Source organism: Python bivittatus, unplaced genomic scaffold, assembly GCF_059951505.1.
Source record: "Python bivittatus isolate LINGU-HERP-01145 unplaced genomic scaffold, Pbiv_v1 ctg000180_np1212, whole genome shotgun sequence".
NCBI classification, from domain to species: Eukaryota; Metazoa; Chordata; class Lepidosauria; order Squamata; family Pythonidae; genus Python; species Python bivittatus.
The window spans coordinates 5,848,409-5,875,010 of NW_028277047.1; the positions used below are offsets into that span (position 1 = coordinate 5,848,409).

A 26,602-nucleotide genomic window follows, 5' to 3' on the forward strand; every position below is an offset into this window, starting at 1 on the left:
CCAGGGGGCGGGGCGGGGGCGCGGCGCGCGCCTGGGGAGCCGCTCGGCTGGAGGCTGCGCGCGGGGGCTGCGCTGCGGAGCGGGCGATCCTCGGCGGGAAGCCGGAGTGAGAGCGGGGCGCAGCCTTGGGTGAAGGAGCCGCCCGGGCGCCGGGTCCTCGGTCCTTGGCACCGCAGGGCAGCCGCGGGGGAGGCGGGCGCTGCCGCCCGCGCCGCTCCCATGTGGGCGCCCGCCCTGCTGGCCCCCTTGGCCGCGCTGCTGGCCCTGTCGGCCGGCCGCTGCCGGGGGCTCTCCTTCCACCTGCCCCCGCAGAGCCGCAAGTGCCTGAAGGAGGAGCTGCACCGGGACGTGATGGTCACCGGCGAGTACGAAGTCTCCGAGGCGGCCGCGCCGGGCATCCGGACGGATTTGAAGGTGGGGGTCCTCCCCCCAGCCCCTTTCCAGGGGAAGCGTTAAACGTGGGGAGGGGTCTCCAGCCCTCTCCGGAAAGGCTGGCCCCCTCTGGACTCCGGCCGCCGGGGCTGGGCTGGTTTTGCACTCTGGGCATGCTCAGGGCATCTCAGGGTTCTCCAGGAGGTGCCCTTTTCCCGCCCGCAGGTGACGGACTCTGCCGGACACCTGCTGTACTCCAGAGAGGAGGCCAAGAAGGGGAAATTCGCCTTCACCACGGAAGATTACGAAATCTACGAGGTCTGCTTTCAGAGTCACGGACAGCCAGGTAGAGCGCGGTCCCTCGGCCGCAGGACCACACGTCCCATCGTCCCCTTCCAGCACCTTCCTGCAGTTGGGCAGATGGGTCTTCCTTTGGGAAGAGAGGGAATGAGAGAGAGGTTCGGGGACTTCGCGTTGCTTTTTACGCCCACGAACGAACCTTTATGGGGGCTTCGTTGAGTTTTTCAAAACTGCCTGAGATCACAGGATACATTGAATTGTCAGTTAAAACAAATGCATTGAATCACCCCAAAGCTGAGATTCTGTTTAATTAATTAAGTCAAATTAACACATTCAATTTAATTAATTAATTAAGTCAAATTAACACGTTGTGCCAAGGCAAAACGTAAGCGCTTAACTGACATGGTTCGGTGAGTTTTGCCAGCCCGGTCAGTAAATTAACCTTGATCTTTAAAAATATCTTTGCTTGTGTTGACAAAAGGCACTCTGTACGTGATTAGACTTTTTTTTTAAATTTCCATATTTTGCTTCAGGACTAAGAAGTTTCAGAGAAACTGAACCTCATTATTATTACATCATCATCATCATCATTTTATTTTATTTATTTTATTTTATTTTATTTTATTTTATTTTATTTATTTTTTTTACCTAACCTCACTTATCATGCTAAGCTGCAGTAGGGTTCCTTAGCCTGGGTTTGCTGCGTTTAGTAAAGCCCAATATTATAATTGATAAACCACGATTTGCAAGTTAGTAAGTCGTGTGAACCCAGCCATTTCAAACAAACCATGGCTTAGGGTGAGGGACCAACCTCGCCTGTAACTGACTTGATTTCTCTCCCTCTGTTCTGATCTTTTCCAGGGAATTTCCGGCTCCCCGACCAACTGGTCACCCTCAATGTTAAACATGGGGTCGAAGCAATGAATTACGAAAGTGTAAGTCAAATTTTTGCTGGGTGCAGCTCTGAATAAGTTTAGAGGTGCTGTGCTCTCTCTGGCTGCGTTCAAACAACGCGTTTAACAGGGTTACTCAATTAACTCACTTTCTGGGTTTGCCCAGTGCAGCCCACCATAAAATAACCCAGCAGCCTGGATTTGTCGTGTCCGTGAAAACAAAAATGGTTCGCCATGTTCCGGAAGGGTTCTTTCGGGACTGGTAACTTGGTTAGGTGTGTTGTATGACGACAGCCATTAATGGTGGCGCTGTTTAGCTTAACTTCTCTCTGTGGGCATCTGGGGGAAGCCAGGATGACATCACAAAGCGTGATGGTGTCATTGCAGACGTGATGCCACTCGGCCCTCTTCTCCCACCCTTTCTGCCAGGTTGCAAAGGCTGAAAAGCTGAAACCGTTGGAAATAGACCTCCGTCGGCTGGAGGACCTTTCAGAATCCATCGTCAAAGATTTTGCCTTCATGAAACAACGGGAAGAGGAGATGCGTGACACCAATGGTGAGCGCCCGGCTTTCTCACTGGGGATTTTACCCCTGCTAGCCCCAAGAAAAAACGCTATATGCACCACTTTCCCCATCACATGCCCTTTGGTTCCACCTTCTCCAATTCTTCTGAGCTCCCAACCAAACCAAAACTTGGATTGCAAACTTGGGGTTAACAAGCAAGGAGATTCAGGCTAGACATCAGGGGCCAGTTCTCCTTCGAACAGGGGCTTAATCGGTGTTTCTCAACCGTGGGGATTTTAAGATGTGTGGACTTCAACTCCCAGGTCTTGGCAACTCTGCCGCTGCCACGAGGTTGATCCTTCGTCCTCTTTCTCTTTGCAGAATCCACCAGTGCTCGCGTTTTCTACTTCAGCATCTTCTCCATGCTCTGTCTGGTCAGCTTAGCGGCCTGGCAAGTGTTCTATCTAAGACGGTTTTTCAAGGCCAAGAAACTCATCGAGTGATGGAGCTCCGTTCCAGGATCCCACCCTTCCTGGTCTCCTTGCCTGATTGTGCCAAGATCTTGGGACAAACCACTCTGCCTCCTAATTGGCCCCGAAATCTCAATGGGGCAACATGGGAGTTGGACTGGATCTCTTTCCGGCCACAGACCGGTTGGAAAACGGCCTGCAATCCCTGTTGGGGTGTGTTCCTTTTCTCTGGGACCAATTCTGGTGATCTTCTCACCATCTCTGAATCTTGGGGGTGGGATTGGAGGACGGGCGTTTCATCTGACCGTCATTGATGTAATTTGCACACACTGGATAACATTCGGAAGTAATAAATATCGGCGTGGGGAACTCGTTTCAACCTCGAGTTGGAAAGAAAATTCTTCAAGGTCAGAAATTCAGGGAGGAGAAATAGAGCTATTTGTTAACCCACAGGGTTGCTGGGTTCACCCAGCTCCCTAAGTGGTAATACCAGTTGGTTTGATTCTGGCTTAGGTTGTTGTGGGAACCCAGCAAATTGTGGTTTATAAACCCTGGTTTGATGGCTTCATGGTTTATGAAGCAGAGGTTTATGGCTAAGTGTGAACTCAGCCCATTGTCATGGATGGCTTATTAGCAAGCCTTGGCTCCCAGGGGGTCCCATCCTGTGGGTGAAGGAGCAATCTATGATTTTGTGGCCTTGGGTGTATTTATATGAACATGTGAATGTGAGCTGTTGAATCTGAAAAATAAATAAGGGCTCATTGTGTTGGGAAGAGTTGATTACCAATGAAGCATTGAAGAAGCACTTTTGTTAAAGCAGCCATCCCAACCAGGTCCCCTCTGGCTGGGCTGGGACTACAACTCACATCATTCCCAACCAGGGTTGGTATTTGCTACCAGGGTGAGAAAGCAATGGGAGTTGAGTTGTTCCCACATACATCTGGAAAGGCCTCAGCTGGGGAAGTCTGGGCTATACATGCCCTTCCCCAAGAAGGAGGGAGAAGGCACTCTGCCCATGGTCAGAAGTTCCCTTCTGTGTTCTTTTTCCAACATTGAGGAATTGAGCGGCTGGGTTCGCTGAGGCGGCTAGGTTTGTATTCACTTGGGTTAAGGTTTTTGTATGGCTGGTTTTGTGGGTCCCATGAGACTCTGCAAATCCAGAAAGAGGGTTGGGGAATGCAGTTGATCTATTGCATGCTTTTTTTAAGGTGCCACCCCTTGCTAGCTATGGATCATGGATGCTGAAGTGTCCCCCATGTCTATGAATGACTAGCTCCCCCTAATAAATACTGGGATACCGCAGACCACACGGCCACATGATCACAGTAATAATCCCTCTAGAGTCATGGGTGTGCCAGCAGCGGCTCAGCCAAACTCCTAGCATCCATTGTCTCAATGGCTGCTGGCGAAGATGAAAGTCGGTCTCGGAAGCTGCCGGCATCTCCCGGCGCGCGTCAGTCTAGCCTTGGGAAGTTTATGGGCCCGCGTCCTTAGCAGGGGGACGCCTTTTCGCGGTGCACCCATTGCCCGACGTGGGGTTTCCGTGGCAACGGGATTCCCGGCCTAACGCGGAGCGCTTCCAAGGCCATGGCGGCGGCGGCGTCTTCTGCGCCTTCGTCTGGAAGCGCCGGCGACGGGTAAAGCTGGGGGAATAAATCGAGGCCGGTGCTGCTGGGGGGAAAGGGAGCAATTTCTCCCACATTCCCCCTCCTGGGTCTGCTTTTAGGGGGAGGAATCCATCTGTCCGGAAGGAGCCAAGAGTCCTGGAAGTCTTTTTTGGGGGGGGGGCAGAAATTTGGAGCTCGGACTCCTAGATATATTATGTCTCTAGATCAGGGTTCCTCAAGCTTGGCAACTTGACGACGTGTGGACTTCAACTCCCAGAATTCCCCATGCTGGCCAAGTTGCCAAGCTTGAGGAACCCTGATCTAGATAAGATTTTCCTGTGTGTGTCTGTGTGTGTGTGGACCCACATCTTTCTTTTTCTCAATATCTATCAAAATGCCTCAGTTATCATATCTGCATTTCCTAGGATCCTAAAGTCAAAGAAGTACCTAGAGGTCATCCAGCCCAACCCCTGACTCCCTGCAGGATCCACTGGAGTGGGTTTTCTCCCGCTGGGTGCCATGAGAACTTGATGGGGTTCCTCTGGGAGAGAGGAAGGGCAGATAGATAGATAGATAGATAGATAGATAGATAGATAGATAGATAGATAGATAGATAGATAGATAGATAGATCTCAAACTCAAAACAGTTTTCCTAAGGAAAACCAATTCCATCCCACTTGATTGATGGGATTTGATTTGTTCGGTCGAAGCATTAACCTCCCAAGTAATTGTCGGTTTTAATGTTGGCACACTGGAAATGTTAACTTTGCATTTGCAAGAAATACTTCGCTTTTTATGCACGCCATAATTGGACAACCTTTCTGGGACCGCAGCTGGGGCATCCTTCGTGAAATTTGGATAACCTCAATGGAATTCATTTTCTCTAAAGGAATTACAAACGAGCACAAGTCTCGTTTCTATCTCTAGAGCTTGGCCTCTTCCTCGGGGATTCCGGGAAATATTATTTTTTAACCAACAGGTTCCGCGTCCTGCAAAAGTTAGAAAACCTCAGCGCTGACAGATGACCGTCCAGCCCGTTTGAAGGAGAACTTGCCACTTCGTGTGGCAGCCTGTTCCACTCAAAAAGCTCCTCCTGACATCTAGCCTTAACTTCCAACCTTGTAATTTTAATCCATCAGTCCTGATGCTGCCCTCTGGGGCAATAAAAAAATCCACCTCCTCTTCTGCGTATGACAATTTGGAGACTGCTGTCCTGTCTCCCTTCAGTCACCTCTTCTGCAGAATAGCATGCCAGGTCCTTCACGGGGCTTGGCTTCCAGACCTCTCACCATCGTGCTCCAGTTGGTCCCTCTGTTTTTAAACTGGGGTGTCCAGAACTGGACAGAGTATTCCAAATAGGGTCTAACCAGGGTAGAGTGAAGTGGGGCAATCATGGATGTGTCCTTTGCCCCTGAAATCTAGCCCTCAGGGGTAGACTGCCTCTGAGACCCAAAGCTTAACTTATCCCAACTAACTGGGTGACCAAAACAACACAACATTTCCAATGGGTTCTGACCAGGACAGAGTTATTTCCCATAATTTGGAGTCTGTGTTCCTGTCCGTACATCCTAAAATAGCATTTATTAACATCCATCAACATTTATACCTATATCTTATCTATATCCAGGTATAAGAGCCAGAACCATGTCTACTTATATCTATCAATACTATCTACAATCAGTGAAAGAAGTATCATGATCTGTAATTATTCCATGTCTATATTGTTTTCTAGGTCTATAGAACAGCTATAGCTGTTTGTTAATATCAGCAGATATGTGTTTATATCTATATGTGAATATATTGATACAGTAGTAGTAGTAGTTTTTATTATGCACTTGTAACTAAGTACAGTGCAGGCATGGAATGAAACAAGAATTGATCTACTGCAGTGTTTCTCAACCTTGGCAACTTTAAGATATGTGTACTTCAACTCCCAGAATTCTGGGAGTTGAAGTCCACACAACTTAAAGCATGCTGGCTGGGGAATTCTGGGAGTTGAAGTCCACATGTCTTAAAGTTTCCATGTTGAGAAACACTGATCTACTGTAATAACATATTACAAGCAATTGTAACATAAAATAAGGAGCCTCTAAACTAAAAGTTCCATGATATCTGCCATCTTTGTTTCTTCGTTTTGCGTTTCTTGTATTGTTACTTGCTTTTAAATGTTTTTAACCATTTGTAAACCACCCAGAGTTGCTGGGAGTTGAATGGCATATTAATAATAATAGTAGTAGTAGTAGTAATAATAATATTAATAATATCCAGTCTAAACATCTGGCTGACTGTGCAACCAACAATAATAATAATTACATCTTGCAACGATACCTTTAACACCATCAAACATCTGCCTATCCCAGGTCTTTGGGAAGGACCCGATAGGTGGATAAAAATGCCAAATCCAGTCTAAATATCTGGCTGACTGTGCAACCCGCCATAATAATAATAATGCTCTATACATTCCATGTGACAGGTAAGCATTTAAAGCAACTTCACAGGAGACTCTGAAAAAGAAGCATTTTAATGTTTTTTTAAGCTTTAAATGATCCAATATCAATATTGTAAATACATATATCATTATATCAGAGTCTAGCTGGGTTGAGGCAGTTTATTAATTGCACAAGTTAATAAAATAAATGCCACTTCCTATAGATAGCCTCTTGAATAGAAAAGCACGTTTTAAAACACTACATTAAGAACAATATTTTAAAAATTCCTGTAGAAAGGAGAAAGGAAAAGAAAACCGTTCATTAATCATGTAGAGGAGATCTGGATGAAGAAATTATACATATCTGTATAATTTGTATCTGTCAATATATATTTCTGTCTGTATCTGTGAGCCTAAATTTAAGGCTAATTGTATGTAATTTTTGCCATCTTTTACATTACTGGGACCCTCTCTCTTTTATAGCAATCTCACTCTAGCTGAGGAATTTTTTTAAAAAAATACTTATTTTCTCAGTGCTAGAAAAAGCTCCAGAGTTTGATCTGTTTCTACCTAAGATGCTTCTCAGTCAGAGCTTCTCCATGTGTCTGCTTTAAAAATGTGACAACCGGAGCTGAACATTCTGGTCCGTCCATCCATCCATCCATCCATCCATCCATCCATTTATTTATACATCACATTATATAGCTGTCCATCACACACAAGTCACTCTTGTTTAGCCTATTTCCTTGCAGAGATTGCTGGATTAGAACCCCCATCACTGTGGGCCACGTTTGCAGGAGTTGGTGAAACAGATATGAGAAAAATGAACCTTAAAGTCGAGATTCCTGGAGGTTTTTTGAGACAGATGGTGTCTGGTAGTTAATAACAAAGACTCTTAGATTGCTGTTTCTTACTCTATAGGGTAGCTGTAAGATTTTTGATTGGTGGGGAGTACATGGAAAGGAGAATCCTTGGGAATTTAGTTCTGGATTGAAACTATCTACTGTGTCAACGTTTTTTCTTCTTTCCATCTTTTTCTCCCGCGACTGCTACCAGTACTCGAGCCACGTCCAAATGGCTGGATGCCCACTACGATCCAGTAGCCAATTTGCACACCTTCTCCTCTTGTGTCAGTAAGTCTGTTCCTTTTCTCCCTAAAAGGTGGGAAAGTAATGCTCCTTTTTCCTCCTTGGGGGGCGGGGAAGTGGAGAGACAATCAACATTCCTATTAAAGAAGAGTAGCCAAGATGCAAGTATTTAAGGAAGAAGAAAGTATGGAGAAACATTAAAAGAAGAAACATTCAAGAAGAAGAAAGTACTGTGTGGCGTTTCTGGGGCTCTCTGAGCTTGGTTGTTTGTTTGCAGATAAAATCATCAGTGCGAGTGAGTGAGTGTATGTTTGCTGCCTGTTTATAGCTTGCCCTGCCAGCTTTTGGGGGGATGTGGTTTCCTCTGTGGTGGTTCCTTGATTAGAGTATTGTTTTCTGAGCAAATGTTTGTCTAGTGTTAATCCCACATCTCCACCAAAACTGGCAGGGCAAGCTACTTTTAGTGTAGTGGTGAAGATGCTGGCCTAGAAACCAGGAGACTGTGAGTTCTAGGCCTCCTTTAGGCATACAAGCCGGCTGGATGACTTTTGGCCAGTCCCTCTCTCTCAGCCCAACCCACCTCACAGGATTGCTGTTGTGGGGAAAATAGGAGACAGGAGTATAAGGCATTGAGATAGAGATAGATAGATAGATAGATAGATAGATAGATAGATAGATAGATAGATAGATGGATGGATGGATGGATGGATGGATGGATGGATGGATGGATGGATGGATGGATGGACGGACGGACGGACGGACGGACGGACGGACAGACATATAAAAAGGCAAGATAAAAATCTAATAATAAAGATAAGATATAAGCAGGCAGCAAACCCCACACTCCCTCACACTGATGATGTTGCCTATTTGGGTAATGAAACGTCTGCAAGCAAGCAACCAAGTTCAGAGAGCGCCAAGAACTCCATAGTTCAACCCTGAGTTTAGAACACCTTCTGGCAACCTTCTCTCTGTTCTTGGTAGGCTTTGAGAAGCTTATACAGTTGTCCTCTCTGAATCCTTTGTCTGCGTTGCTTGGGCATCTTATTGAATAGACTGACATCAACTCTTGATTTTCTTCCAGCTCTGGCTGACCTGCATGGGGATGGAGACTATAAGGTACGGAAAATATCACTACCAGAAATAGAAACTCTTCTCTGGCCCGAGCCAGTTCTTCCCATTTCCATCAAGGCCATAAATCTGCAGCCCATTTTAGTACAGTGTCTTTCAAACTTGGCAACTTGAAGATGGGTGGACTTCAACTCCCAGAATTCCCCAGCCAGCAAGTTTGAAAGACAGTATTCTAGTGTCTCTGAGTCTTACTTCCGCCTCTTCAGTTGGCTTAACTGATTGTTTCGCTATCCATCTGTGTTCTGCAACAGAGATTTTCAGTGCATGTTCTTAAGCCATCATTGTTTGTTCGGCTTGCTTCATTGGAGGTACCCAGCTCACCCTTGTCTAGGGCAAAGCCTCCGGTGCTCTAGAATTTGAGCGTGCCCACTCGGTGATGATTTAAAGAGGTCCTTCCCACCTTTTTATTCTCCCTCCCTTCCTCCTGCAGCTAGTGGTGGGCAATTTCGGCTCTACGGGGCATGAGATGAAGCTGAAGGTGTACCAGGGAACAAGCCTCTTGAGTGAAAACACCCTGCCAGACTTACCCACTAGTGTGGTTTCGTTTCTGATGGAGCAACATGAGCCTCGTATGCCAGCCTTGGCGGTGGCTTCCGGTCCGTATATCTACGTGTACAAGAATCTGCGTCCCTATTTCAAATTTACACTGCCGCCGATGGAACCCAATCCCATGGAGAAGGTGGTCTGGGAACAGGCAAAGGAGGTGAGGAGAGGGAAACCAGGTTCAAATGAGCGTGTTTGAGGGGTGGAAAGCCCCTAAGCTTTGAATTTTAGAGTCCTGCTCTTTTGGGAGGGGTCTTTTTCCTCCTCCTCCTCTTCCTTAAAGTTTCTGTGGGTAACCTACAGTGGGGCAAAAAAGTATTTAGTCAGCCACCAATTGTGCATGTTCTCCCACTTAAAAAGATGAGAGAGGCCTGTAATTTTCATCATAGGTATACCTCAACTATGAGAGACAAAATGGGGGGAAAAATCCAGAAAATCACATTGTCTGATTTTTAAAGAATTTATTTGCAAATCATGGTGGAAAAGAAGTATTTGGTCAATATCAAAAGTTCATCTCAATACTTTATTATATATCCTTTGTTGGCAATGACAGAGGTCAAACGTTTTCTGTAAGTCTTCACAAGGTTTTCACACACTGTTGCTGGTATTTTGGCCCATTCCTCCATGCAGATCTCCTCTAGAGCAGTGATGTTTTGGGGCTGTCGCTGGGCAACATGGACTTTCAACTCCCTCCAAAGGTTTTCCATGGGGTTGAGATCTGGAGACGGGCTAGGCCACTCCAGGACCTTGAAATGCTTCTTACGAAGCCACTCCTTCGTTGCCCGGGCGGTGTGTTTGGGATCATTGTCATGCTGAAAGACCCAGCCACGTTTCATGTTCAATGCCCTTGCTGATGGAAGGAGGTGTTCACTCAAAATCTCACGATACATGGCCCCATTCATTCTTTCCTTTACACGGATCAGTCGTCCTGGCCCCTTTGCAGAAAAACAGCCCCAAAGCATGATGTTTCCACCCCCATGCTTCACAGTAGGTATGGTGTTCTTTGGATGCAACTCAGCATTCTCTCTCCTCCAAACACGACGAGTTGAGTTTAGACCAAAACGTTCTACTTTGGTTTCATCTGACCATATGACATTCTCCCAATCCTCTTCTGGATCATCCAAATGCTCTCTAGCAAACTTCAGACGGGCCCGGACATGTACTGGCTTAAGCAGGGGGACACGTCTGGCACTGCAGGATTTGAGTCCCTGGCGGCGTAGTGTGTTACCCTTTGTTACTTTGGTCCCAGCTCTCTGCAGGTCATTCGCTAGGTCCCCCCGTGTGGTTCTGGGATTTTTGCTCATCATTCTTGTGATCATTTTGACCCCACAGGGTGAGATCTTGCGTGGAGCCCCAGATCGAGGGAGATTATCAGTGGTCTTATATGTCTTCCATTTTCTAATTATTGCTCCCACAGTTGATTTCTTCACACCAAGCTGCTTGCCTATTGCAGATTCAGTCTTCCCAGCCTGGTGCAGGTCTACAATTTTGTTTCTGGTGTCCTTCGACAGCTCTTTGGTCTTGGCCATCGTGGAGTTTGGAGTGTGACTGAGGTTGTGGACAGGGGTCTTTTATACTGATAGCAAGGTCAAACAGGTGCCATTACTACAGGTAACGAGTGGAGGACAGAGGAGCCTCTTAAAGAAGTAGTTACAGGTCTGTGAGAGCCAGACATCTTGCTTGTTTGTAGGTGACCAAATACTTCTTTTCCACCATGATTTGCAAATAAATTCTTTAAAAATCAGACAATGTGATTTTCTGGATTTCCCCCCCCCCATTTTGTCTCTCATAGTTGAGGTATACCTATGATGAAAATTACAGGCCTCTCTCATCTTTTTAAGTGGGAGAACTGGCACAATTGGTGGCTGACTAAATACTTTTTTGCCCCACTGTATCTGTTGGCGTCTTCTGATCCATGCATCTTTGTTCCAAGCCATCTGGGACTGTAAAAGGGCCCCACTGGCCTGGATTCACCCAGCATGCTTTATTGGGCCAGTAAACAACTTGCCTTCACAAGCAACCTTGGTTGGGGCTGTCCGCATGAGTACGTGCGTGGTGTGTCTGTCCATCTGTCTTTCTGAGCCTGTCATGCAAGCCGAGCCCATTTGGTGAGTTCATGATTCACTGTATTGCGCGAAGGGTTCATTCAGTAAACCCACTCAGTGTGTTGTTTGAATGCCTCTCTGCTTATACAGAACTGCCTCTGTTGCAACCCTCTCTTGCCTGAGAGTTGGTTTCCAGCTAGTGGAAGGCCCCAATCCATTGTGGGGATCAACTGCACATCAGGTGCCTGTCCTGACTTACGTTATTTCTTTACTTAAAAAGACTTAAATAGCCACCCCTATTGTAACCACAATCCTGGATGGTCCATGTTTGTACCTGATGTACCTTTCTCTCTTTTACGCCAGTCTTTGACCATAATAAAGATTTGATTGACTGACTGATTGATTGATTGATTTCTCTCTTTGCATAGGACAAGGTTGATCTTCTGTCAATGAAAGAGATGCTGGAGGCAATCCGGTAAGATATTCAGACTCCGTGCAGAGGGAGTTGCTGTTCTTGTGAACTGCTTTTCAGGGCTTGGTGGGGGGTGGGGATGTTGAAAAGTAGACAAGGGATGGGGAGTGGGGATAAAATATAAGAGCCTAAGCATTTTAAGGAACTGACTGTTTTTATCCTGATTTTGTAGGAAGGGAATTGAGGGGTTTTGTTGTTACATCAATGTTTTTCTTGTACTCCCATTCTGGGAGAAGACAGTATAGAAAGGTAAAGCAGTAATCCACTAATTAAACAATCCAGGATTGTGGACAGACTGACAGGCAGGTCCCAAGCCACTTAGATAATTGTGTTGGACTGGAAAGAAGAAAGAAATTATGTTGCCTCTCAGTTTTGGCATTGTGATCCCAGAAGGGCCTGCTTTAACATTATGTTAATTTTTAAGTGTTGTCTTCCGCCCGGTCCTTTTTGCCCAGAGACCAATATTCTCTTCTGACTGATTGGAGAAAACCAGGACTGGCTTGTTCAGGTTCAGCGTGGTCCTCAGTTTGAATTCAGGCTCTTAATCCTCTCGGTTCCTTGCTGTGCATATAGGTGAGATCCTTTTAACTTGTCTTCTCTTCTTCCCTGCCAGAGAAAATGCAGAAATGCCTTTATCAGTGCAGTCTTTGAGGTGAGTGGTTCACGCACGGGCATTGGCTTGTGTGGGATGTAGCACTGGTTGTGAGAAATAACTGCATCTTCTCGTTCTTAAAGGTGCCTGATGGCAATCCTCTTTTTTTGTTGTTCTTGAGCTGGGACTCTGAATTCCTCTCACTGGCTTCCCTCTGCTCTGTAGGTTCCTGACCCTTGACCCCCCTGAGATGGACTCCTTTGTGAACCAGCATAAGTCACAGCCCATCAAACGTCAGGTCTGTACTCGTGTATCCAACAGAACTGTGGATGAGGGAGACCCCATTTTATTCCTTAGAACCCCTCAAAGGAAGGATGCCAGTGAAGTGTAGAGGTGAAAGTACTGATCGAGGAACAGTTAGTCCCAGGTTCTGGTCCCCACTCAGCCATGGAAGCTCCTTGGATGATTTTGGGCCCATCAGACAACCCAGCCTACCTCACAGGATTGTTGTTGCTGCAAAACTTTGAGGAAGGGATAATATATAAGTCTCTGCAAATATAGATATATGTATAGGCAGAAAGGCTAATGACCTTGGATAGCCAATGCAGTGTACTGGTGGAAGTGTTGGGCTGGGAGCAGGGAGACCCAGGTTCAAGTTGCCCCTGGGCCACAGCAACTCCTTGGAAGGCTTTGGACCACTCCTTCTCTCTCAGCCCAACCTACCTCACAGGGTTGTTTGCAGCAACAACAGGAGGAGGGAGCCCTACATACACCACCTTGAATTCCTGAAGGAAAGGTGGCTAATAAATCAAATGGATAAAAGGGAGCCAAAACCAGAAATAGAACTTGTGCTAAGCAAGGGTTTATTTTTACCACGATCTGTTGAACGAGCCCCATGTCCTGATCCCCACAGAGCCCAAGCAAACAGCTAAAGGGGGAACATGGCCACTCCTAGATCTTGCCTCAAGCCAAGTATGACAGACTTACTCCATTCCGTATCTGAGTAACTCCATTGGCTGGTTAATGGAGCGCATTTCTTCTTTGTTCTTCGGGCTGCTAAGAGACATTGCTGGCCCCGTGGGTGTCTTTCAGACAGTGATGACCTGCATGGCCACTCTGAAGAAGAACAGGGTGGATGAAGATGCTATTAGCTGCTTGGTGATCGGGACAGAGAACATGGAAATCCTCATCTTGGACCCTGAGGCCTTCACCATCTTGTCAAAGGTGAGGCTCTAAACCTCACATTTGTGTAATGTGTACCCCATTTGGAAGAGGGTACCCTTCCCCAATCCCCCTAATATATTTAAAAAATAATATCCCAAGCCTCAGAGAATGTATCTGTCCAGCATTCTGAAGATTCCAGCTTTAAGGCTTATGGATCGCATCAGGTCTTCTGGGGCAGCTAAGCCTTCCTTCCCAAATCCACATTCTTCCCCCTAATCCGTTTCACACAACCCTCCTAACCTGGTTATACAATTAACCCACTTCTGGGTCCCAACTATCTCTCGAATCTGATAGTAACCAAACAGGCCAGGACCCAAAAAACAGCCCTGAGTTAACGCTAATCAAGCTTAACAGGCTGTGTAAAAACAACCACTCCTGTTTAACTGAACTGGTTTAGATGCTCTTTTTCCATGGCAGGTGACCATACCAAGTGTGCCCACCTTCCTGGATGTTGCAGGCCAATTTGACGTGGAATACCGTCTCACCGTGGCCTGTCGGAATGGAAGCATTTATATCCTCCGCAGGTACGTTATCGCTCCGGTGGCAAAGGGGCTGCAGGAGAGCAGACGGTGGATGAAACATTCAGTCTCAAGCCACGGACCATCGGTCGTTTCCCAGAGCACCCCACAATAAAGACAATCTTTTAGAACGGTGGTCATAATCGTGCAAGCTTGCCATGTGGTGAGAGACTGTGGGTAGGTCGGGAAAGGAATGGAAAATAAAGGAGACAGTAAAGAGATAGAAGGCGAGTCTGTGGGCAGCTGCTTATTATTATTATTAACATATTACACATTTTATCCCATCTTTTTTGTATCTAACTCAAGGCAGGGGATATACCTAATCCTCCTGCCTCCTATTTTCCCCACCACAACAACCCTGCGAGATGGGTTGGGCTGAGAGAGAGGGACTGGGCCAAAGTCACCCAGCCAGCTTTCCTGCCTCAGGCAGGCCTAGAACTCATTGTCTCCTGCTCAGCCCTTTAATCACAAACCCACACTGGCGCGCTTTATAAAAGGCAACTCAGCCCAGGTGGCCAGAAAACCAGGAAGAAGCGTTTCAACTGATTCCAAGAGGCTCCCCCCTCTTAATGAATTCACTGTCAATGAGGATGAGAAACTCCTTCAGTGGTTTCCAAGGTTCTGTGTTTACCCCAGATTTAGCTTTCACAATACCCTGAATTCTGGGCTTGATACATCCCTCACAAAACTACAGCGATATCCCTGCCAGGCAGGAACGCCGGATTCTAGATTGCTCTCACCTGAATGCTGAGCTCTTGTGCTGCTCCCTGTGTTTTTTTCCCCCTAGTTCTATGTTTAATTTTATTGGGGAAGGTTTCACAGATGCCATGTAGGGGTGCCAAGAATTTAATTTTAATCACCTCAAATTCTGAACTGTGGTTTAGCAGGTAAAAGTTCAACCAGGGCCAAAACCAGCGGCCACGGGCAACGACCTGAAGGTGCTGGAGGGAAGCGCCAGCAAGAAGGGTGCTCCCCAAATCCCACTTGCAGTTTTCAGCAGCTCAGGGGATCTCTCTGCCTTGCTTGTCCCTGAGTTGGATGGATGCTGGTGAGGGCACAGGCAGTGTTGGAGCCAAGAATCTGGCTTCAATGGACCTTTTTGTCTAATACGCCCTCAGTTTTTCTCAGTTGGCTGGGAATTATGGGAGTAGTAGTCCAGCACACTGGGCAGGCACCAGGTGCAGGGAAAGAATCTTCCAGGTTCTGTCTGTATGCTCTCCTTGCCCCACTGAAGTCAGAGTCCATTTCAAAGAGCACTGAAATTAGTTATAGTAATGTTTCTCTTATGGCTGGCTGGGGAATTCTGGGAGTTGAAGTCCACCCATCTTAAACTCGCCAAGGTTGAGAAACACTCCACGTCGATTGGCAAGAGGCGCTTGGATAAATTTTTGCATTTTTTGCCTAGTTTGAGCTAAGTCCTGTGCTGCATCCATGGCTTCTAGCTGAAATGGTTCCTCTTTTATTTTTTCACCCAGAGACTCCAAGCGGCCCAAATACTGCATCGAGCTAAGTGCCCAGGCTGTGGGTTTGGTTCGAATCCAGAAGAACATCATAGTGGCTTGCTCAGATGAGACTCTGCGGGGCTACACCCAGAAGGTTAGGAGTAGGAAGTTGTGCCCGCGGGCAAGTTATTGGTGCAAGGGTATGTGCGCACACAGAGCCTAGATCTCTTCATCCAGGCTGCCAAGCGAAAGCAAGCAAAATCTTCCAGCAGAACCTAGCTGGGGTCCCCTCTTGGCTCTGAAATTCGGGAAGTAATAGAAATCACTACAGTTGTTTGATCAGTGTTTCTCAACCTCGGCAACTTGAAGATGTGTGGACTTCAACTCCCAGAATTCCCCAGCCACCAAAGGAATTCTGGGAGTTGAAGTCCACACACCTTCAAGTCGCCGAGGTTGAGAAACACTGGGTTAGATGTGCGAGAAATAAGTATTTGGAATCATCTGCAGGTCTTTAATGGGTCTGCAGGGGGCGCTGTTGCTCTGTCAGTTTCTGCTTTAAGGAAAACCTGGCATAAGGGTGAAAATATATTTTTTTAAAATTTTAAATTCTTATTCATGCTGATGCAAGAGAAATTGAAATAGCTTTTGAAGGAGGAGAGAATTTTGCTGAAATTCTCTCGGGGCAGAGAGGGAGTGGTCTTGTACATTATTTCTTATTTAATGTTTTTGTTAAAACATATTTTTGTTGAACATCCAAGGAGAGAGAGATGCACACACACAAACATGCACCCACTCACGCACTCATAGAAAGAAAAAATTAAAGGTATAATGTTTCCATATTCATAGGCAATTAAAGATACCTGAATAACTTCGATCCCAAAAATCACTACTAAATTCTGTGCAGAATACAAAGATCAAGAATAACAAGTAATACAGTACAGATTGTACAATAAAATTAATCATACACAAAAAAGAAAACAATATATAAAAATATAAAAAGAGTAAAAATCACTAAAACGTTATTTTAAAAAACTCACTTATTTGCAGATTGTACTCTTCCTCCTATTAATTGGCTGTTAATTGGAAGCAATATATTGGGAAATGTTTGGATTTCTACTTGAATCCTTTCGCCTATTTTGATTTTTTTCTTTTCCCTTAAAAACTATGCTCTAAATGTCTATGTATACCTTGTGTAATATATGATATATATAGGGGAGGCATTCTTGCTTGAATTTAGTTAAACTTGCATTATAGTTATACCCTGTTAGCTTTGCCAATGCTGTGCATTCTCCGAATTTGGTTTCCCGATCTGATGTCGTCGGCAAAAGGTCTCTTTTCCAGCATTCTGCCAGATTCATCCTTGCAGCCACATTATTTCTTATTTAGTTATGAAATGACCAAGGGTGTTGTTCCTTCCCCAGCTTTATCTCCTGCCTTTCCTCCAGAAGCTCAAGACAGGGTTACATAGCATTCCTTCCCATTTTTTCCCCCACGACAACAATCTGGTGAGGTAGGATGGGCTGAGAAGTAATGAGGGGCTCCAAGGGAGCTTCCATGGCTGTGGATGGACTCGAACCTGGATCTCCCTGATTTTAGTGTTATGCCTTGGCTGTCCCGTCTTTCACTTTACATTTTTTTCTCTGCAACCTCCCTGGCTTCCCTCCTTTCAGTCAATCCCAGGGGAAGACACCAGGCAAACGTTCTCCCCTGGCCTGTTGAAGATCAGGACAGATGAACAGCCAGGAAGCCTACAGAGTGGTGGAAAGATGCATTACACTAAACAACCCCCCGCCCCAGCAGTTGCCCCTTCCAGCAGCTGACAAACTCCACCTAGAGCAGTGTTTCCCAACCTTGGCCATTTCTAGATGTGTAAACTTCAAATCCCAGAATTCCAGAGCCAGGCTAGCCGTTGCTGAGAATTCTTGGAGTGGAAGTCCACACAACTGGAAGTTGGCAAGGCCGGGAAACACTGACTGAGAGAAATGTAAAAGAAATCCTCAAGCTTCTGGAGAACAGAGCAGAAAAATGAAGGCCTCTTTCACAGGTAGGAGAGGCACCGCTGAGAAACTGCAAGGAAATTTCAGCCCAGCATTAAGCGAACCCTGTGCGGAAAGGGCAGGGTGGATCTGAACCCTCCAAGAAGTTGAGGAGCAGATTGGAGGAACTGAATTAATCTCTTTCTGACACCTGTCTTCTTGTGGCAGGGAAAGAAACTCTGGGGAGTTACATTGCCAGCTACCCCCATCACGCTGGGCATCATGGATGAGAAATTCCAAAGTTTCCAGGCTGTGCTGGTGGCTCTGGCCAATTTGGAAGTTCACATCTACCGGGACAAGAATCTTGTTAATGTTATCCAGGTGCCGGTAAGCTTCCAGAGCTTTGGGAATGTTCTTGGAAATCATGTCAAGCCTAAAGCTGACTTTGCAGCAGCCTAGATTTCCACCTCTTTGCTCAATTCAGGAATTAAAATTACAGTAAAGTCCTTTCCTCTTTCCCACGCGTATGGCCTCCAGCTTCTGCTTGAATGTATCCAGCAAAGGAGAGCCCACCAACGCTCAGGGTTTCTGATTTCACTATCTCCTTGTCACTGTTAAGAAGAAGAAGCTTTTCTTAGCTTTCATCCAGAATCAGGCCATCCTGTCCCTTAAGCCTATTCCGTCTACTTTCTCCCTCAGTACAATGACCTGATTCATGCAGGGATGTTCGAGAAGAGGATGCAACCTTCTGTGGGAAGAAGGCAGGAGGGGCCCTCCAGCGGAAAACAGATCAGGAGGAAGGGGGGCAGGATTGGAAAGCAAGGGCGGGTGAACTGATGGGGTTTGGGCTGGAAAAGAAGCGAAGAAGAATGGGCAGAGGGATTCTCAGGGGAATGAAGGATGGACCGAGTAGTTCTGGATTAAAAGACAGGGAGATGGATGGCTTCCAAAGCAGAAGACAAATTTTCCCTTTCTTCCTCTGATTCTTGCTAGGATATCGTCACCAGCATCTCTTTTGGCCACTACGGACGAGAGGATAATACCCTCATCATGACAACCAAAGGTGGGAACATAAATGTGTTGAGCTCATTCCCCCAGCCCCAGGCAGCCCAGTGTCTCTAGAACGGGGACTGGCAATACCACACCCCTAATAGCCAGCTAAGCCCCCATTCGGCACCCCCTGGCCTCCTGCTGCCCTCCTCTTCTTTGCCCCCTGGATCCAGATCTACTTAACCTCACCATTTTGCTTTTCTTTCGGGGAAGGGGGCCCTCGCATGTCGGGCTGCTGATGACAGCAGCAACAATACAGGGATCTCATTCCTGGGCTTGTGATGGTGGAAGGGAGGGAAGTATGTGTGAGGAACTTTTGGGTGCCCAAGGAGACTTTGTTGGGGTGTGCGTTTGCCCACGCTCAAATGTGCCCCTGAAGACTTGGCATCTTATATATTCTTAGGCCTTCTAAGATGGCCCACCTTCTTCTGAAACCAACGTGGGATGCAACAGTTTGCAGGTCTGCTGCTTCTGGTCCCCAAGGCTTCCTTTGGGATTAAAAAAAAAAAAACAGATCTGCAATTTGAAGGCTAGCGAGAACTTGGTTAAATATCTCCCCCAGTCCTGGCTTACAGGAGTGTTTAAACCCACAGAAACTGGAGGTGTAAGTCGGCACTTTCTTTTCCATCTTTGATTTCAAACAAGAGGAAAAGAAGGCAGGGAGACAAGTTGCCAGTCCTTGTTGAGGAATTGCAAAGTGATGGCTGTGTTCCTACAACTTTGCTGAATTCAACTTGAATTCACTCTTTTTTCTGGGTTGGCATCACTGAATCTAACCAAACTGTTAAGGCTTATGCAAGATGCTAAGCCACCCATAAGCCTAACCAGGTTGAAAATTAGTTTAGTATGTTGGGCAAATGCAGCCTCTAGGTTGTTCCTTGGCCTGGTTAAGCATGCTGCGCAAGCCTTTTCATCACTGATGTGAGTACGACAGCCAGCCTTTCCTTAATCTCTGTGCTGCCGTGCATCCGTCCATCCGTCTTCCCACCTTTGTGTCTTCTCCAGGTGGGGGCCTGATCATCAAGATCTTGAAACGCACCAGCACCTTCCATAAGGGGGACACAGCTGTTGGCGTTCCTGTCGCCCAGAGCATCAAACTCAGCGTGCCCAAGAAAACAAAACTCTATGTGGACCAGACCCTGCGGGAGCGGGAAAGCGGAGTGGGTAAGTAGGACAGGCCAGAAACATCTCTCAACCCTACTCTCCACCTTCAGATACTTTCTGGACATTGATAGGAGAGCCAGCCTGGTGTAGTGGTGAAGGTGCTGGACTAAAAACCAGGAGACCGTGAGTTCTAGTCCTTCCTTAGGCATGGAAGCCTGGTGGGTGGCTTTGGACCCATTGTTTTCTCTCTCTCAGCCCACCCCACCTCACAGGGTTATTGTTGTGGGGAAAATAGGAGGCGGGAGCATTATGTACACCACCTTGAGTTGTATAAATAAAGATGGGATAAAAAATCAATAAATAAATACCCAGCACCTCCTAGCCAGCCTGCTCATTTATTCCATCCCCATCTAGAGCATGTAGATCAGTGTTTCTCAACCTTGGCAACTTGAAGATGTGTGAACTTCAACTCATGGCTGGCTGGGGAATTCTGGGAGTTGAAGTCCACACATCTTCAAGCTGCCAAGGTTGAGAAACACTGCTGTAGATGCTGATCAGCTGTCTTCCTTGGAAGAGAAACAGCAGCAGAGCAACAGTGTCCAGAAAAACCTTTTTACTTTTATTTGAGAAACAGAAACAAGGTTCACACAACATGCTAAACCCTTGACCTGAATTAACAAAACACAGTGGCTGTATTCACAGAACGAGCTGGGCCCAAGCAAGCAAACCATACTGGGATTTAACAGGATAACCTGATGTCCCAGATGTGCCAAGGCAAAGGTTGCATTCCCATCATCTTTTAACTATCCAAACTCATGTTAGGCCTAGTCTTGTGTATTGTGTGAACTCAGATACTCCACTTGGTCACTGTGCAAGAAAACCTGGAAGTCTGGCCAAAGAGGCAAACAGGTGTAGTGCCTGTTTGGCTGTGATCACTCCCACAGGATTTGTGGCTTATCCCAAGCAGGTCAAGTGGCTTAAAAAGTGTGACACCCCCACCCACCCCGCTCTTCATGGAAGTCACACAGTGACAAAACACAGTAGCTGTATTCACAGAACCAGCTGGGCCCAAGCAAGCAAACCATACTGGGATTTAGGTTGTATTCCCATCACCTTTTAACTATCCAAACTCATGTTAGGCCTGACAGATGGCTCACCTGTATGGCCGGGCTATTGGTGACAGAAACCCACAGCTACTAGGACAGCTTGCTTGACTGCTTAACACAGCCTGCAGGTAGTCCTCAACTTACAACCATTTGTTCAGCAACCTTTCATGGTTACAACTGGTCCTCGGAGTTCTGGCCATCCCAGCACCCCCGTGGTCATGTGATCGCAATCTGGGCTCTTGGCAACCGGTTCACACTTGGCAACCAGTTGCAGTGCCCCACAATCACGTGATCAAAATTTGCAACCTTTCCTGCCAGCTTCCCCAGGTCTCTGGGGTAAGTCTCCTCCTCCTGCACACCTTCCCTCAGCCCCTTTGCGCCAGCCACTTGCACCCCCCTGCAGCCTCTCCTACCCTCACCGTGCCTCCCTCACACTGTCATGCATCCTCCCTGAGCCTCCCCACACTGTCCTCGCACACCCTCCTCACACAGCCTCCCCGACCTTCCCCCACCCAGCCGGCCTGCCGCCTGCTTGCAAGCCGCCTGAGACTTGCAACTTCCTGCTGGCTTCCCCACTGACTTGGTTGTAGGAAACTGGCAGGAAGTTGCCTTGCCTTGACGACCAGTTAATGACAGCAACCGGGACTGCAAGGATTGCCGTTGCTAAGCGAAGATGCTCCCATATGTTAATATCTTTTCGGCCACCAGCATCTTGGAAGAGATGATTATTTATGTATGTATCTGGTTTCATTAGGCTTTTTATACTGTTTTTATTCTATTTTAACTAATATTTATTTGCTGTTTTTATTGTAAACCGCCCAGAGTCACTTCTTTGTGAGTTGGGTGGTGTCTAAATTTGAAATATAAATCAATAAATATAAATAAATACCAGTCCCAGGTGCCGTCGTAAGTCGAGGACTACCTGTATTTAGCAGCATCGAGTTCTGAAGCTGCTGCTGCGATGCAATTCCTGAACGTGGGGTTGAGTTTCTGGAATATTGAGATTTGTGAACATGCCCGGCTTAAAGTCTGACAGCAGTTTGCTCTGAAAACGTTAAAGGCAGTGAGATGGAAAAATTCAGAAAATTTGCAAGGTGCCTTTTTTCTTTTTCAAGGAACTTTCAAGTGTAAGAATCTCCTCCCTGGATCTGAGTATTCACTGCAAACTAATAGGCATAGAACATTTCCTTTACATTAGATCAAAAAGGGAATGGACTTTGGGCTAAGCCAGTTTGTTTGTTGTTCTGAACAAGCCAGAGTGGCCTGGTTCACACATAGCCTTAAGTCCATAATAGACACCCAGATAGTAGGGTTTCCATAGATTGCTGAGCCAGAGAAAAGAAAACTAAAAATAAGGCAGTAGCTGGATTTGCACAACTTCCTAAACTAAATCTAGATAACTCAGACGATGGCTTGGTGTAACTCATAAGCCCCATCGTGGACAGAGAGGTTAGGCTGAACCAAATCATCACCACCACCGTTGCAGAGGCTGGTTTCAGCCCTGGGTGAATTAACCACAATGGGCTGCATTCTGTGATAAGGTAGATCCAGGGCCAGAGGAGCCACCTGCTGTCACCGTGAAGTGACCAATCTGTGTGGTGGCCCTTTCGATGATGGGTGAGGAAGGAGTTGCCTTTCTTTCATTCTTCTCCCTTCTCTCCTTGCCCAGCGATGCACCAGGTCTTTCAGACAGACCTCAGCCGCATCCGTCTCATGGCGGCCCGTGCCTACGTCCGGGCGCTCGAGTGCAGCATGACCCCCGTCTCGGAGTCCCTGCAGGAACCACTCAAGTTGAACGCCGTGGTGAGGAAACCAAAGAGACCATTGATGAAACTGCCTCGTAATATTAAGCTTTTTGTGTGGGATTTGCTTCCGTGTATGTCAAGTTGGAGCCCACAAACCCAAGTCCAGGGGCTCGAGCGCAGCATAGTATAAATCAGTGGTTCTTAAATTGTTTGGCCCCTTTTCCCGGTCTCAGATGTCATTACCCCGCAAAAAACCAGACTCTGTTTTTCACGCAAGCGTCTCTGCAGCAGCAGTTCCAAACTGGATCCTCAACTCACCATCAATCACAAATTACCCCCAGGATGTGCTCAAAATGCCCCCTCAGGGGCAATTTAAGAACCGCTGCTATGAATTAATATAAATCGAGCCATGTAAATGGATGCAAATGATGAAAAATGGTCAGGGACATCATTAGAGGAAATAAACAGATGCATGGATGAATACATGTATAAATAAATATTGTTTAAGCTGCAGGGAGAGTCTGGCCAAAGGGTGATCAGCGGCTAGTGGCCTTTCCCCACCTGTAACCATGCTGGCTGCAGATTTGGTTGGCTGAAGAGGATGGGAATTGTGGTCCAGAGCATCCACTTCTGGGTTGGGGAAATCTGCTTTCCCCAAGAGGTTCCCACAAAGAATTCAGCGATACGATCATTCTGGGAAAGAAGAATCTAAGTTTGCAGGGTTCGTAGAGGAAAGCGCCATTGTGGACCTTGAGGGGAAGTTTTTTAAAAATGGGGGGGAATAAAGGAGGGATAGGGGCTTTGTTTGAAGTGATTCATTCTATAAATGAAACCCAGGGAAAGAGTGGGGGTGAAGGGAGATCCCACATTAACACGCTAGAAGCTTTTTGATTGCTAGAGGACGTGTCTGCAAATGAGAACCAGGAGAGATTTCTAAAAGAAAACTCAGGGGCATTGGAACAATCAGGAATATTTCCCCTCTCTCTGGCAGTTCCAGAGTTGAAATGCAGATACCTTTGGGGCTTAGGGAGAGAACCCTTCCTTGTTGGGGTTCTATTCTCCTTCCTCCAGGTCATTTTGTCCCCATATAATGCCTCCTCCTCCTCCTGTTCCTCCTCCAGGTGCAGGGCATGGGCCCTACCTTCAAACTGTGTCTTAACCTCCAGAACATGTCTGAGAACCGCGCAGTGGCAAACCTTCTCATCTGCTTCGTTTATGATGAAAACCGTTATTCCATCGAACGCCCTTTCTTTAAGGTAACTCTGCACCATCCTCCCTATGGCTCAAGGGCCCTTTCCTGCATGTTCACAGTTTCACTGCACCCTGTTATTGAAAATCTTATTCCTGGGACCAATAACAGGAGTGGCCTGAAACCTGTCTTGGCTAGATAATTTCCAGGCTGCAGACAGTTCCCCTAGCCCCCCCACCCAAAGACTAACCAGTGGTCACTTCTGACTTTCAGCTACTGGCTATGCCAGAGGGGGCTCCCAGTTAAAGTGCACCCCGTTCCCTCTGGAGCTGGGCTGATGAAACCCTGAACCCTAGATTTAGATTAACAAACTGCAATTGCAGTATTCCCAGATGTGCTTCCCCACCCCCACAATAAACCACATTATATCTCAGTACAATAATCTGGTTCATACCATATGCTAATAAAATGCCTGGGTTTTCCTAATATGCTGGACCACAAACCACCCAGGCCTGTTTTAGTCTATCCTCATGTATGATGCACATCCAACCCTTCTCCCATCTCCATTCTTATTGCCGTTGTAGTGACAAAATTTATTTCTCTTTTCTCCAACTTTCTTTTCAGGCTCCAATGTTGATCCCAGGACTGAATTATCCTTTGGCCACCTTTGTTGAGTGTCTCGGCGACCAAGGGATCTCGGATATTATTAAGGTTGGTGTCCTGGAGTAGGTGTTCCCTGCCCTTCAACATCCTCCACAAGCCAGCACTGCTGGGGCCCCAAAAGTTCACAGGGTATTGAGTGGTCCAAAGTCAGGATTATGATAGACTCATTGGGCACCGGTAGAACAGACAGTCTGGTCCAGGGTTCAAGCCGTGACCTCTGCAGCAAGCCACAATGATGGCAGAATGCCAGGGTGCTTTTGACGAAGCCCTTGTGATGATGTCATTATCAGAACGGTGATGTCGCCTTGATGACATCGTCACCCAAGTCTGCCTTATGCACTTGTGTCCTGACATCTGATGCAAGTGCCCAAATCATGTCGTTTGGGTGAAGATGGAGCCACCCATTCATCGTTTGCCCCTCCCTGCAGGCTGGCACAGGTTCTCTGCCAGTGGTCAAGGACTAACACAGCAAGGTTTTATCAGGCCCTAACGGAGACCTTGGTTTCTGATTGGTCAGGCGAGGCTTACAACAAGGTACGAGGAAGGACGGAAGTGATTCCCTCATAGGAGTGATCTTGAGTTGAGGCTCAAGTATAGGAAACGTCTGGTCCACATTTAAAGGCAGATCATAATTAGTTGTAGAAAGCGAGTTACTCCTTTTGACCATCACCTCCAGATAGATCAGAGGGACCCTTGAAGCAACATTTCACTCCTCTGCCTCCCTGCCCTTTTGAGCCCTACCCAGCAGCAACAACAGCCTTGCGGGCTAGGTGGCCGTATCTGTGCGTCAGGACGCAGAATCCCCGAGCTGCGGCCTTGGGGTTCTGGCCTCAAGGTTTGGCTGTGCGGGATCAAGCCTGCCCATGGTCTATCTGTTCCCCTCTCTTTGAGTAAAGAACCATCCAAGCTCCCCGCCCCCCTTTGCTGTGGTGAGAAATCTGGCTTGTTTTCCTGGGTCCCCAGTTTCCTTTGTGCAGGGTCCGCCTGCCGTAAATGCTCCAAGACATTGCCCTTTCTCCAAAGGAGCTTTGTTCCAAGGGATCCTGCCAGCGGGAATCCCACCCACCCCTTGCCTCTCCTCGACCTTCAGCCGTGCCGTCTCTTTGCCTTGCAGGTGTTTGTGCTGAGTGAAGGCAACAGCCGGCCACTGCTCACAGCCCACATTAGCATGCCCGTTAGCGAAGGCTTGGCAGCTGCGTGAACCACCTCCAAGGGAGGACCTGAGTACTCTTGACTGCCTCGGCACAGCGCCCGGGAACTGGGGACAGGAATCCCAACCCTGGGACGAGTAGTTTCTTCCCCAAACGTGAGAAGGACATTCCCATCTCCTGCTAAGGAGCAACCCACATCCTGAGACAGCCACCGGATCAGCCAGGTTAGAATTAGCAGGCTTGGAGCTACCAAATAGCGGTGCAGTGTTGGGAGGCCGGAACAGCCCAATAAATTGTATTTATTCTCCAGTCTAAAGAAAAGTGACATTCCCTCTTTACAGAAACAAACGGATGTGCAAGATAACTTCCCTTGGCTATACTTTCCTGAATAGAGTAGCGTTCAACTCTTAAGCCCAGCTCTTGCCAGGTTTACCACATGGAACAAGTTCCAGCCTTGTGCTTTTTAAAACCAGTTTTACATGCCAGGTGCCCTTCCTCCCGCTTCCTGAAAGCAAAGCTCTCTGCCTCTGCTCTAGCAAGGTGGCGATTTCTGCCATCTGCACTTAAAGCTTTTTTTCCCCTCTTCCCTTCCAGTTTTGTAGAGCGGGTCCTTTTTTTTTGCAACAAGAGGAACAGCATGCATCAAATGCCTGGCAGATTCTCTCCATCTTTGTGGGTTTTTTATTTACACCCTTTGAGCAACGAGGTGTGAACACAAAGCTGACAGTAATATTCTTCCTAACAGTAACAGCCTGGTTTATGAGAAAAGACTTAATTTCTGTTCTCAAGAAGCATCTGCTTTTCTTGCATTCTCTGCCTTTATCCAGCCCACCTCCCCCACCTTTTTCAACCCCTTCAAAGCTGATCCCAAAAGTCAGTTTTGTGACCGGGACCTCAAGAACAGTCCACGGGTCGTTGCCTTAAAAGTGGCATTGCTGTCAGCTTGCAAAGATATTCAAGAAGATCAGATGGTTCTAGGACAAGGATGG

General features: G+C 47.0%; 2 protein-coding genes across 2 annotated transcripts; both read left to right on the plus strand.

Moving 5' to 3' along the window:
- The first annotated feature begins 10 nt into the window (after positions 1-10).
- LOC103051590 (transmembrane emp24 domain-containing protein 10-like) lies at positions 11-2,918 on the plus strand. The gene is made up of 5 exons (XM_007431808.2): positions 11-414; positions 598-718; positions 1,534-1,607; positions 1,995-2,121; positions 2,451-2,918. The coding sequence occupies exons 1-5, from the start codon at positions 220-222 to the stop codon at positions 2,570-2,572; spliced, it is 639 nt and encodes a 212-aa protein (XP_007431870.2). The 5' UTR covers positions 11-219; the 3' UTR covers positions 2,573-2,918.
- Positions 2,919-4,024: 1,106 nt separating this feature from the next.
- BBS1 (Bardet-Biedl syndrome 1) lies at positions 4,025-25,922 on the plus strand. The gene is made up of 17 exons (XM_088137423.1): positions 4,025-4,176; positions 7,631-7,707; positions 8,747-8,781; positions 9,224-9,496; positions 11,810-11,856; positions 12,467-12,505; positions 12,671-12,743; positions 13,538-13,669; positions 14,087-14,193; positions 15,663-15,783; positions 17,834-17,992; positions 18,599-18,668; positions 19,661-19,819; positions 22,535-22,668; positions 23,732-23,866; positions 24,424-24,510; positions 25,577-25,922. The coding sequence occupies exons 1-17, from the start codon at positions 4,127-4,129 to the stop codon at positions 25,661-25,663; spliced, it is 1,785 nt and encodes a 594-aa protein (XP_087993549.1). The 5' UTR covers positions 4,025-4,126; the 3' UTR covers positions 25,664-25,922.
- Positions 25,923-26,602: the final 680 nt, after the last annotated feature.

Coding starts and splice junctions, on each gene's coding strand:
- LOC103051590 (XM_007431808.2), top strand. CDS start 220: ATGTGGGCGCCCGCCCTGCTGGCCCCCTTGGCCGCGCTGCTGGCCCTG. Junction 719..1,533: donor TCAGAGTCACGGACAGCCAG/GTAGAGCGCGGT, acceptor GATCTTTTCCAG/GGAATTTCCGGCTCCCCGAC. Junction 1,608..1,994: donor AAGCAATGAATTACGAAAGT/GTAAGTCAAATT, acceptor CCTTTCTGCCAG/GTTGCAAAGGCTGAAAAGCT.
- BBS1 (XM_088137423.1), top strand. CDS start 4,127: ATGGCGGCGGCGGCGTCTTCTGCGCCTTCGTCTGGAAGCGCCGGCGAC. Junction 4,177..7,630: donor TCTGGAAGCGCCGGCGACGG/GTAAAGCTGGGG, acceptor GACTGCTACCAG/TACTCGAGCCACGTCCAAAT. Junction 23,867..24,423: donor TCGAACGCCCTTTCTTTAAG/GTAACTCTGCAC, acceptor CTTTCTTTTCAG/GCTCCAATGTTGATCCCAGG.